Genomic DNA, 12,790 nt, shown 5'->3' with positions numbered 1-12,790 from the left:
CAAAAACAAAAATAAGAAAATATAAAGTGTTCTGATTTTCAGTTGTCTAGTAAATGTCAAATGCTTTATTTTTAATTTATAGTTTATTTAATTGAGATCTACAAAAGTACCTATGGCAAACAGCTGATAGGTCCCAGAAGGCTATTTTATTCTATAGATTGTCTCCTCCCTCTGCTGCAATTTATATTGTCTGCCTGCACTTTACTATTTTCATTCCTGTGGTGTTAGCATGCTCTTCTGTCCTCCATATTTCCTACAGATTTTCCATTGATTAGTCCCCCTCACCCTAGAGTATGGTTTAAGTAGAAGTGGTTCAAGTTATGTTAGAAAATGATCTCTGTAAAATTGTTACATGGTGCAGACTATGGTGGGTAGGAATTCATGAGACCAGTGAATGGGATTAGGTGGCCCTGATTAATAATAGCTTCATGGAGGTGGTGTTAGAGGATGTGTGGGAGGAGAGAAGCAGATACAACACAACACACAGGAAGGGAGAAAAGAAAATAGGAGTACAATCTGAAGGGTTTTGAAACTAGGCAGAAGACTGTATAGTTGATTGTGGTACTAAATATGGAATTGCTAAAAGACTGTTAACAGGAAAAAGATACAATAAAGTGGTGTTTTAGAAAGACAGCTCTGTAAATAATTTAGGATTAAGGACTGAGTTTGGAGAATTTGAAAGAGTAGAGGAAGGATGGTCACTGAAACAACATTGTGTGGGCAGTGATGGTAAACCTTTTAGAGACATTTGCCCAAACTGCAACTCCAAACCCATTTATTTGTATTTATTTATTTATTTTTATTTTTTTGGCGGAACCGGGGATTGAACTCAGGCCCTTGCACTTGCCAGGGAAGTGCTTATTCCACTGAGCCATCTCCCAGGCCCCAAAACCCATTTATTTATTGCAGAGTGTCAACACTAATTAAACCTGAATATCTGATTCTGGCTGCTAGGGAGATGAGATGCTGGAGCAACTTGGCTTGCACACTGTGGCTCACAGTGGTCATAGGTTTGCACCTACTGACCTACGAAGGCAAGTGTGCCACACTGAGCTACATACATAGTCCCAAAATACAGTCCTTATTGCCAGTAGCTTTGCCAGTATGAGAAAAGCACATTTTTCTTTTTGATATAACAATATCAAATGTAAAGAAAAGTAAGAAAATTAGTTGATGAACTTCCCCATACTTATCACCAAGCTTTACCAATGACTCGAGGCAAATCTAACTTCATGTTCACCCTTATACTCTTCTACTGGGTATTTTATTCCTATGTGTCCTTATTTCAGCCATAAACATTTTAGTATGATCTGTAAGATATAAAGATTCTTTTATGTACCTTTGAATGTTTGTTTGTATTGTTATTCCTCTGAGACAAGGTTTCAACTCATGGCAATCCTCCTTCCTCAGCTGCCTGAGCACTGGAATTATAGATGTGAGCCACTATACATGGTTCTTTAATGTATTGTTTATTTGGAGGATTATAGTAGTTTATAATTTGGTCAGTGGTAAGAGTGTTGACAGTTGTTTCTTTGTGAAGACAGTCTGAATGTGTTGCCCAGGCTGGTCTTGGTCTCCTAGTTCACGTGGTTCCTCTCCTGCCTCAGCAACTCCCCACTCCCAGCAGCTGGGACTATGGGGCCATTGTACCTGGCTTTGGTCTGGAGTTATTTTTATTTTAATGTTATACAGTATTTTTTATTAGTAGCTCATGAAACCTGAAACCTTAGCCATTATATGGAAATACTTAATGTGTTACTTAAAAATATATAATGCCATTATTTAAAAACATGTATGAAATTTGAATACTTTTAATACTTAAGACAAATCAAATTTCTCCTTTTGTTTGTTTCTTACCTTCAGGTACGTGCTTTCCAACATGCCTTCAGCACTAATGACTGCTCCAGGAATGTCTATATTAAGAAGAATGGCTTTACCTTACATCGAAATCCCATCGCTCAGAGCACTGATGGTGCAAGGACCAAGATCGGTTTCAGTGAGGGCCGCCATGCATGGGAAGTGTGGTGGGAGGGCCCTTTAGGCACCGTGGCAGTGATTGGAATTGCCACGAAGCGGGCCCCCATGCAGTGCCAAGGTTATGTGGCATTGTTGGGCAGTGACGACCAGAGTTGGGGCTGGAATCTGGTGGACAATAATTTACTACATAATGGGGAAGTCAATGGCAGTTTCCCACAGTGCAACAATGCTCCAAAATACCAGGTAAGACACTGAGTCTGTTCAACTATAGGCCTTTATCAACTCGCAGCTCATTTGTTTTAAATTTCCAAATATTTATTTACTATCTATGACTTCGTTGTTTTGGGTTATAAATAGTATGTGGTATATCTCAGTATCTGTTTCCTAATGTATATTTGATCTTGAGAGCCATCTTTGCTGCACATTGGGGATTGGTGACTTTCTCTTGACAGAAAGTAAATGTGTTAGGCTTTGAAGTCCATGTGCTCTCTGTCACAACTTTAAACTCTGTTGTTACGGCATGAAATCAGATCGTTAGTCTATGTGAGAAAATGAACGTGATTGTGACTGTGATTATTTATGTTTTTTTTTTTTTAATATTTATTTATTTTTATTTATTACATTTATTTATTGTGTGTGTGTGGCCAGCTCAGCCCACCAGGGGGCGGGGCTGGCTGGCATGTGGTGCTGGGGATTGAACCGCGGTCCCTCTGCTTTGCCAAGCTTGTTTCAAGTAGGTGCTTTAGACCACTGAGCCATCTCTCCAGCCCCATATTTATGTTTTTATATATGGGCTTATTTATTGTAGATTGGGCCCAGGGGCTGCAGTTTGCCAGCTCTTGCTTGAAATTGTCATGTTTCCTGTGTCGTGCCACATGTAAATCTTTTTTTCATTTAACTAAATCATTCATCCCAACAAATGTACTTGAATACATAACGTGCATGCTCATACTCAGTTGCTTATTAATCTTTGTGGATTTAACAATTGCTGTAAAGACAAGCAAGTTCCAGCAAACTGTTACAAAATTTTTTATTCTTTTCATCTTAGCATTAACCCGTACTCATTTGTACCAAAAATCAGATTATAATTCCTATTTCTAAAAGAAGTATTGCCACAGTACAGGTGGAGTGTAAAACACAACAATTTGTTAAGAAAGCAGAAATCTTTTTTCTTTTTTAAAAATATTTATTTATTTATTTGGTGAAGGGTCTCACTACACAGTTCAGACTCGTAGTGATCCTCCTGTCTCATCTTCTCCAGTTCTGGGTTTATAGGCATGTGCCACTACTCCTGGTTTCAGTGGCTGGCTGGGTGCAGGGCTGGCACAGCATGTGGTACCAGGGATCGCATCCAGGTCCTTGCACTTGCCAGGCAGGCACTTAGACTGCCAAGCTATCTCCCCAGCCCCAGAAGTCTTAAGGACTTACAAATTGCATGTTTAAGAGCTGCATGTATCTGGAAATCTCTGCTCTCCATGATAATCTCATTAGGCATACTAAAGAAGAACTAAAAATTATTCTAGTTCCTGAGGTAGAAAACCTGGGTTTTCTTTCATGGAGTCCTTTCCTCAGTGTTCTTTTAGATTTTGCAAACATCCTACAGAAGGGTGTCTAGATTTAATAAACATGGCAGATGAAGTCCTACCACTACCTTTGTGATGATTTTATAGTGAAAAGTCCTTAGAAACATGCTGTGATTTCAGTCCTTTTAAATTTATTGAGATTTGTTTTATTCCTAGCATATGGTCTGTTCTGATGAATGTTCCACATGTGCTTAAAAAAAGTGTATTCTGTTGGATGGAATATTCTCTTCATGACAGTTGGTTAATTGGTTGATAAGGTTCAAGTCTTTTATATTACAGTTCTTTCATAGGTAAACAGATCAGTTATTATAATAATATTTCTAATTATTATATCTCTCTGCCTGATTAGCTCTTTCATCACTATGAAATAATTGTTTTCTACTCTAATATTCTCTTTAAATCTGTTTTTTCTGATTTTAGTACAGCTACTCCAGTTTTGTTAGGCCAATAGTTACAAAGTATTTTCACACCCTCATTTTTACTTTCAGACTGTCATATATTTAAAGTGGAGCCCCTAACATGTAGTTGGGTCTTGCATCTAAACCAGTCTCACAATCTCTGCCTTTTGAAGTGTTTAGTCTTTTTACATTTAATGTAATTGTTGGTGTGCTTGATGGTGTCCTTGTCGTTCTGTTTCTTAGGTTATCATCCCCCCTCCCCATTCCATATTTCTTTGTATTATTTGTTTCAGATAATTTGGATAATTTCTTTTAAATTTATTGCATTATTCTTCTGTTGTCTCACTCCTGCTCTTGAACTAGGCTAATGAATTTTTGTTATTGTACTCTTTGGTTCTAGTCCTTTCACTTAGTTTCTTTTCTTTCTTTCTTTCTTTTTTTTTTTTTTTGTATTTAGGACAGGGTGTACAGGGTCTCACTGCGTAGATCAGACTCAGCCTCCAAAGTGCTGGGATTACAGGCGTGCGCCACCACGCTCAATCTCAATTGCCATCTCAGCTTCCCCCTGGCCCCTGTATCTGCCTAAGTAGGCACTTTAATCCACTGAGCTATTTGGCTGTTCACTTGGTCTCTTGTTTATAGTTTTGTTTTGTTTTTTTCCTCCTTGAGATTCCCTATTTAGTCACTTCATAAATACTGTATTTTTCCTTAATTGTTTAGACATATTAATAATAGTTTGTTTTGGTTTTTTGTATTTTAGGGAAGAGTGTACAAGGTGTTCAGAGTCTCACTGCTAGATCAGACTTGTAGTGATCCACCTGTTTACAGTCTACCAAGAGCTGGGATTATGGGATTACAGACATGTGCCATCATGCCCAGTTTGTTTTTTGTTTTTGTTTTTTTTTTTGTTTTTGTTTTTTTTTTTGGTGGAACCGGGTATTGAACTCAGGCCCTTGCACTTGCCAGGCAAGCACTTATTCTACTGAGCTGTCTCCCCGGCTCTATTAATAGCTACTTTGAAGTCTTTGCCAAATATAGCACTTAGACACCTCAGAGTCTGTTACCCTATCCTCCACCTCCTTATGAAATAATACTTTTCTGTTTCTTCTTTTTTTTTTGATTGAAAACTGGACAGGTAGTTTGTATAGACTAGTAACTCAGGGTTGTTTTGTTTGTCTAGGAACAGCTTTATTCTCTGAAAATTATAGCTTCTTTTTCGGTGGTGGGCAGATAAATTGCCTGGACTGAACTGTATAAACTCATGTGGTGTCCAGCAGCTAATGTATTTGCCTCTTTTTTTCAGCTTCTAGTCTTTTCATCTTTTCTGCTTTTTTGGCCTGGTTCCCTGGGGATTTCTCCTATATGTGTGTAATCATTGTAGTCTCACAAGAATTTCAGCAGTTTGTTTCTCAGAGTGGGAGGGTCATCATTTCAGGGTCCTCTTGCTTCTGGGGTTCCTTCTTATAGTTTACAGGGATTCTGCCATCCTTAGGGTTTATTTACAGGTGACACTGAAAGCTAGTGAAACTCCTGCTCTATGCTTCCTGCTGCTTGAGTGCTCAGAGATGAATTGCAAATTCCAGCAGGATTAGTTCTGCTTCTTAGTCTTGTCTTTTGTAAATTGGAAGGTCTCCTGGGCTTGAGGAGAGGAGTAAATATAAATAAAATCCAAAATGATTACTCAACAAAATATTAGCATTTCATTTCTGTTTCCTTTTTGTTTGCATGTTTTGTTGATCACACTAGTGAGGGTAGGTTCATTAAAATAAGGTGGGAATTAATCTCGGAGCTGGACAAAAGGAAGAAAAAATCCAAATGTTCGCAGTTATTTATGACAAGAAAGACAATAAAGGAAAGTAAGTAACAACACCAGAAGTTACCATAATCAGGAAGTGTTACTTTTATTTTTGGTACCAGGAATTGAATTCACATCTTTGCCAAGTAGGCACTGTACCACTGAGCTGTATCCCCCGGCCCTACGTTTTAATTTTTGATTGAAAAGTTAAAACTTTAAAAAAATTTAAAAATGAATAAAAATTTTAAAAAAAGAAAAAGAAAAGCTAAAACTTTCTATACTTACCTGGCAGGGGAGACACCGTGATCACGAAGGTGGTTTTCACAGGGCGAGGCTCATCCATTGTACTCTGTATGTGCTGACCCCTGCGATTTCCCCAAATGCGGGAGACTCGATTGCATAATTTATGGTAGCAGGGTACTGTGTTTACACTTTCCCCTATAAGAATAAATAAATGTATGTTAAAACTTTCTCTAAATATATAGATGCAACATTATAGATGGCAAACTATAAGCATGAAGCACCCTTGTTTCTTTGCTTTTCATAATGTGAAAAGAGCTGACTGTATTATAGAGTTTCTAGTTTGTTTAACAGTCAGCATGGGCCTGAGGAGATAGTTCAGTAGAATAAAGCACAGGGTCCTGAGTTCAATCCCTGGTACTGCAAAAAAAAAAAAAAAAAAAGCACTAATGTTCTTTTTTTTTAGCACTAATGTTCTTTAAAGAGCAATAGACCATTGGATAAGTGTATTAAATGTAGAATTAAACTATTTGATTATTCATAATTACATAAATTCCACATTGTATATGGAACTGGTTTGTAGACATTAAAACCTATGTGTTTTTATTATAATTTTTTATTATGGTAAAACATGCATAACATATATTACTTTATATGTGTAAAATGACATTAAATATGTTTACAATGTGTGTAGCAATCATTGCTCTCTATATCCAAAACTTTTTCATCATCTGCAACATCAACTCTGTACTCACTAATCAGGAGGTATTTAGGGGGCCGGGGAGATGGCTCAGTGGATAAGCGCTTCCTTGGTGAGCACAAGGGCCTGAGTTCAATCCCCAGTTCTGCCAAAAAAAAAAAAGGTATTTAGATGACCATTTTGGTAAAATATGCCAAGATAAATTTTACTGCTAACTTCCTTCAGAAAAGCCTTAACCAGTGGTGAACAAAATCTGAAATTTGAAGAGCATTTAAATTGTTAATAATTAAATGTATATTTCCTGTGAGTCTTTAAAAAAAAGACCAGTAAGCATTCATGTTGAAAATGATATATATTCTTGATGTCTCTTCCTGACCAGAAAGCTTTCTGAATACCTTTTAAGATACTTCTTAATGGTATTTTCAGCTTCTTGTGTCATGTCCTCGCTGTGCCCTTGATTTTCTTCTAATCCCTTTTATTGTCTGTTTGCAGATAGGAGAGAGAATCCGAGTCATCTTGGATATGGAGGATAAGACTTTAGCTTTTGAACGTGGATACGAGTTCCTGGGGGTGGCCTTTCGAGGACTTCCAAAGGTCTGCTTATATCCAGCAGTTTCTGCTGTATATGGCAACACAGAGGTGACTTTGGTTTACCTTGGAAAACCTTTGGATGGATGATAGTGGCTTTCTTGGAATCAGAGACAATGGAGAAGAAATCTACTTGTGGAAATTAGAATCATGAAGTGACAGTGTCATATGTGCATGCCCAAGAAAACATCCTGAAAAACATGAAAGTTGTTAGCTGAAGAAGCAGCTCTACAACAGAGATCACTTTAGTGTTTCCTCTTTCCGCTGGGCCAGGAAAATCCTCAGGGCTGCAGTTGGTTGAGTGGGCAGTTGGCATATGCGTGTTGCAACAGATTCTTGTCTCTAAGCTAGCAATGTGTTCTTTCCAGCTTTAAGGTAAGAGTTAGGGATGCTGTCAAAAGGATAAGATAATGAAATAACAAGATTCTGAGGTGGTGTGCTTTTTAAAGAAGATGGATTGTATCCACAATTGCCTGCTTTTTCTCCAATCCCCTTTCGATACCATTAGGAAAGTATGAAACTGGTTGGGGTTTATTTAATATTTTTAATATATTGAGAAGCATGGTCTGCCTGGACTGCACTTCTCTAACAATGAGAAATAAAATTGTGCAGCTATTTTAAAAATTGTATATATAATACGTGTGTAAAAAATGTAAAAAAAAAAGAAAAAGGACAAAGGGGCTGCTTTGTTCTAGTTCATTTTCTTAAGCACTATATGGTACAAAATTAGAATAACATTTGGGGGCAGTAGGGTAGCCACAAAAAAGAAGATTTTAAGATGAAATGTGTTATATTGGCTTTTGTATTATTTTTGGCTTAAAGATTCCCATAGCTCTTAGTCTGTCATCATTGGGTTGTTCATATTTTTAAAATCAAAATTACAGTAAATAGGGCCAGGGAAGATAGGTCAGTGGCCTGTCTGCCTGGCAAGCGCGAGGTCTTGAGTTCGATCCCCAGTACCCCCCCCAAAAAAAAGTTATAGTCAATAATCCTCATTCTGAAGGAAAGGTAAATCTATTTCTAATTATGTATGTCAGTAAGGGTGTTCTAAACACAATAGGAAAATGTGCATCTCTTGATACCCAGTTTTCTTGGCCCTCTGAGAAAGTGTCTCATAATGGAAAATGTCCTTACTATGAATGCTAGTTGAGAATTCATTAATGGGTTTTTATTTTCTAGCTTTATAGTGCTATATGTATTATCAAAACTAATTTCATATTGTTTACATCGTGTAAAACCCTAAGCCTCTGACTCTTCACTGGGGCAATCAAGAAAATGTTTACGACCCATCTGATGAAACAGTGCCAACCTGAGTCCAGGTTAAGAATGTTCTTAATCTCATTAAGGTCATTGCTCCCACAGGACTTGAATCCAACATCTTGTGCTGAAAACTTCAGGTGGCAATATTTTGAAAGTTTAATTGCAGAAGAGTTTGATACTACTTCCTATTTGATAAGATCTAGCTCTTCATTAATATTCTTTTGAATTAATCCAACACACATGAGCTGAGATTTTTCTTTTGTTAGAAGAAAAACAAAACATCTTTCTGTTTGAAATTATACATTTTAGGCACATAATTGCTGCAAGCAAGATTTTTGTACTGTTTAAATTACTGCCATATGTATAGCTTATCTTAAATCTATTAAAATTAGGAACAGCAAACAGCTTATTCCTTGAGAATTAAAATTATCAATATTCTTGTGAAGCAGGAGATTTCAGCCATAGAACAAATACCTGTTTTTGCTGCCTGAAAGGTTTACAAGTATTTATTATGTATATGTGGTATGTCCTTTAAAAAGGTGAAATTTGTTCAAGTTCTTTTTTGTGGGGGACAGAGTCTCACTGTGCAGTCCAGACTGGCCTTGAACTCACTGTGTTGCCCAGGCTGACCTCGAACCCTCACTGACCCTCTGGCCTCAGCCTCCTGAGTGCGGGGATTGCTGGCATGTTCCACCACACCCAGCTAAAGATTTGGTTTCATATTCATGTCAAGAAGGAACTCATACAGTGAAATTATACATTAAATGTATTAGAGAATATAGTTGACACAAATTGACTTTTTTGGGGTAGAACAACTCAGTTTGACATTGTAAAATTTGATTGAAAAAGAGAATTGGCAAAGGTTATAGCTCAGTGGCAGAAGTGCTTGCCTGGCAAGTGCAAGGTCTGAGTTCTATTCATGATACCAAAACAAAAAATTAGTTTAGGCTAAAGATTAGTTAAAAAGTGATCATGTCCTGTTAAGTATTTGTTGCCTTTTCAGGTCGTGGTATGGCCAATTCCCAGAGCTTTTCTAGGAGTTATGTTTATAACTTCTCTTGGGTCTTGTTGGTAAACATTCATTTGTAACCACATTTTGAAGGTGCTGACTGGAAAACAGAAACATATGGTTATTCTCCATTGAACCTAAGATCAGAGAGCACCTAAACATTTAACAATAAGCCATTCTTACTTAAAAGAATTGAATTCCCTCCTTACCCATTTGCAAAGTTCTATAAAATGTTTGATCACAGCATGAGCATCAGGGGAAAGACACAATGAGTGGCTTTATCACTAGAGACAGGGAGTAGCTGTCCTCTGCAGGTGACTAAAACAGACTGCTGCACTTGCAAGGCGGTTCTTTTCCACCAGTGCTGAGAGATAGAAGATACTGTCCACCTGAAGATTAGTAAAATCCCCTACATCATGGGTCTCAGCTTTGGCTGTGCTTGGATGTCACATTGGAACATGTTTGTTTGTTTATTTTTATTTTTTTAATATTTATACATGGGTCCCATATCCTGAGATTCTGATGTTGGTCTGGGATATGACCTGGTCATAAGGATTTTTTTTTTTTTTAATTTCCTGATGCTTTGAGTATGCCAGCAATGTTGAGAACCATTAAATTAAAATTCACCTAGAGTGTTCTCATCTGCAACGTAGAGAATTCTTGCTCCCTCCCTTCACTACCTCACAAGGATATTGAGGGTCAAAGAAACAATAATGGGGAAGTGCTGTACTGTGAGTGAAGTGTTTGTTGTGTTTCAGCTGCAACTGTGGTTAGGAGAAATGTATAATTGAATCTGTGTTGCCTTGGGAAACTGGGAGCACTTCCTTTGGTCCTCTAATGAAGCATGCAGATGTGGAAGCGAACATTACTATCATTCTTACTCATACTACGGTTTTCTGTCATATTTGAGTTGAACTGTTTGAATTATCTGGTTTCATAGGAAAGAAATTAAGGCTTAAATTGTGTAATGTTTGTTGGCTCATAATTAAAATTTTTCATACAAGGAATTCTGTTTTCCATCATTTGACATTTGACTTTTGAATAAGCATTTCTTTCATCTCTTCCATAAATATAAATGCAAGTTTGATAAAGCACCTGAAGCAAGTAGGGTTTTCCTTGTTGCATATTTGAAATCATGGCTTAATGATTAGAAATCTTCTGACCTTTAGATTCAACTGTGGAGTTTCATAAATAATAAAACTTTCAATCTTACAGAAATTATAATTAAGTCTCCAAATGTTTACATAGACTAACAGTAGTACAGTATTTAAAAAAATATTTTAGCCAGGGTTGGTGGTGCATGCCTGTAATCCCAGCACTTGGGAGGCTGAGCCAGGAAGATCACTGGAGTTCAAGGCCAGCCTGAACTACATAGTGAGACCCTGTCTCAGACAAAAAAAATTAAGAAATGAACAGTTTGAAGAGACAGAAACTTAAAAGAGTTCTGCAGATTAGTGGTGAAACAATTATTTTCCAGAATTGAAGACTACTACCTTGGACTGTGGTAAACAGAACCACTTTAAAACCTTTATTAGCTAGGCTGGGGAGATGGCTCACTGGAATAAACACTTCCCTGGCAAGCGCAAGGGCCTGAGTTCAATCCCCAGTTCTGCCAAAAACCCCCAAAAAACCTTTATTAGGAAAGGATAGTCCATACTGAACCCACATGTTATTCTCATAAGCATTCCTCCATCCCTCTAGCTAAACATAATCTTTCCTTCCTTGAAATTTCCCTAATATGTGTATTATTTATTTATACACACTTTTTTTTCAATACTGGGGAATGAGTCCAGGACCTTGTGAATGCTGGGCAAATACTCTACAACTGAGCTATATCCCTAGACCTGTATCTTTTCTGAGACAGAATCTCACCAAGTTGTTTATGTTGGGCTCAGACACTTGCTATCCTCCTGCCTCAGCCTCCTGAATAACTGGGATTACAGGTATACACCACTACCCCCAGTTCTTAGCTTTGATTGTTATCTATAATTAACTCATGCTGTATGATTTTATATTTTGTGTAAAATGATTTATATTTATTGATTATTTATTGGTGTCTTGGCTCCCTTAATCTGGCACAGGACCTCTGATGAACTCATCTTTGTGTCCACATGACTGAGTTCATTGGCAGGGTCTCAAGTATTTATTGAGGAACAGAGACGAACTCTGTAGAAAGATGAAAGCTCCTCTGAAGTTACAGGCTATAGATGGGTAGATAAGGAAAATTCTGTCGTCCAAGCAAAGCAGGAAGAAGACAGATCTGAGGCTAGTGAAGAAGAAACAATTACTGTGAATGCATTTTAGCCATTCCTCTTTATTCCTAATAATGTTAAACTGATTTTTAGTTCTTGGTATAGATTTCATATATGTTTAGATTTAAAATTAGAATTCTGTATCTTAATTTTTTGGAATTCTGTTGTTTTGCCTTAGTTTCTTAATAAAATGTTATAAAACTATAACCACCTGTGGTTCCTTATATTTTGAAAAGGAAATTTTTATTTTTTTTGGTGGGATTTGGGATTGAACGCAGACCTTTATGCTTGCCAGGGAAGCACTTATTCTACTGAGCCATCTCCCTGGCCCCAAAAGGAAATTTTTTTATACATTAGAAAACTTGGGAGGCCCATTAGATGGCTCAGTAGAATAAACATTTCCCTGGCAAACGCAAGGGCCTGAGTTCAATCCCTAGTTCCACAAAAAAAAAAAAAAGAAAGAAAGAAAAGAAAACTTGGGGTGCCTTAGTCAAAAGTGGTGATAGCGTTAACCTGCAAGTTCCATGGCATTTAGTAGTGGAATCCACATTTACAGTGTTTGGAAGCGAGCATGGCCAAGAAGCCAGAATCCTCCAGGTTCTTGTTCCCTTGTCACCTTTACCCAAGCTAATAGTTGCTAACGCAGGTGTTTGCCAGGAGTCACAGAGGCAGGTATGTGAGTGCTGGACTAATGAGTGGCTCCTGGGATCCAAAAGCTTAAAAGAATCAGTTGATCCCTGTTTGCTAAAAGTTGCTTTAAACTGGAGGGGTGGGGGGTGCATGCCTGTAACCTCAGCACTTGGGAGGTGGAGGCAGAAGGATTGACGAAATTTGGAAATTCTGGGCTACGTGGTGAGTTCACAGCCAACCTGAACTACATTGTGAGACCATATAAAATTTTGTTTAGGAGACCAGAGGCAGTTGTCTGAGTTTATTCTCCTAGTTTCTTTTTTGAACTCCTCCCCCTAATACCAATTGCTTTTTAATA

General features: G+C 37.6%; 1 protein-coding gene and 1 non-coding gene across 3 annotated transcripts in view; both read left to right on the top strand.

Annotated features, from left to right (window-relative positions):
• Window positions 1-12,790, top strand: part of Fbxo45 (F-box protein 45) — a 37,953-nt gene that overhangs the window by 4,919 nt on the left and 20,244 nt on the right. The window contains exons 2-3 of one of the 2 annotated variants that reach the window (XR_002818804.1): window positions 1,864-2,220; window positions 7,186-9,089. Coding sequence is in view for 1 of the 2 variants with exons in the window: in XM_004644545.2 (XP_004644602.1) it covers window positions 1,864-2,220; window positions 7,186-7,371 (543 nt within the window). In the remaining variant the exon portion in view is untranslated. Of the gene's footprint in view, window positions 1-1,863; window positions 2,221-7,185; window positions 9,106-12,790 lie in introns of those variants that run through there. The other variant, XM_004644545.2, reaches the window with a different exon arrangement.
• On the top strand, window positions 6,031-6,194 carry LOC111813604. Its single transcript, XR_002818813.1, has one exon. It is a non-coding gene; the product is annotated as a U1 spliceosomal RNA (small nuclear RNA).

This window comes from Octodon degus, unplaced genomic scaffold (genome assembly GCF_000260255.1).
Source record: "Octodon degus isolate 3935 unplaced genomic scaffold, OctDeg1.0 scaffold00203, whole genome shotgun sequence".
In the NCBI taxonomy this organism is placed as follows: domain Eukaryota; kingdom Metazoa; phylum Chordata; class Mammalia; order Rodentia; family Octodontidae; genus Octodon; species Octodon degus.
Note: the sequence above shows the minus strand (reverse complement) of the source record. Positions and strands in the feature narration are given on the sequence as shown.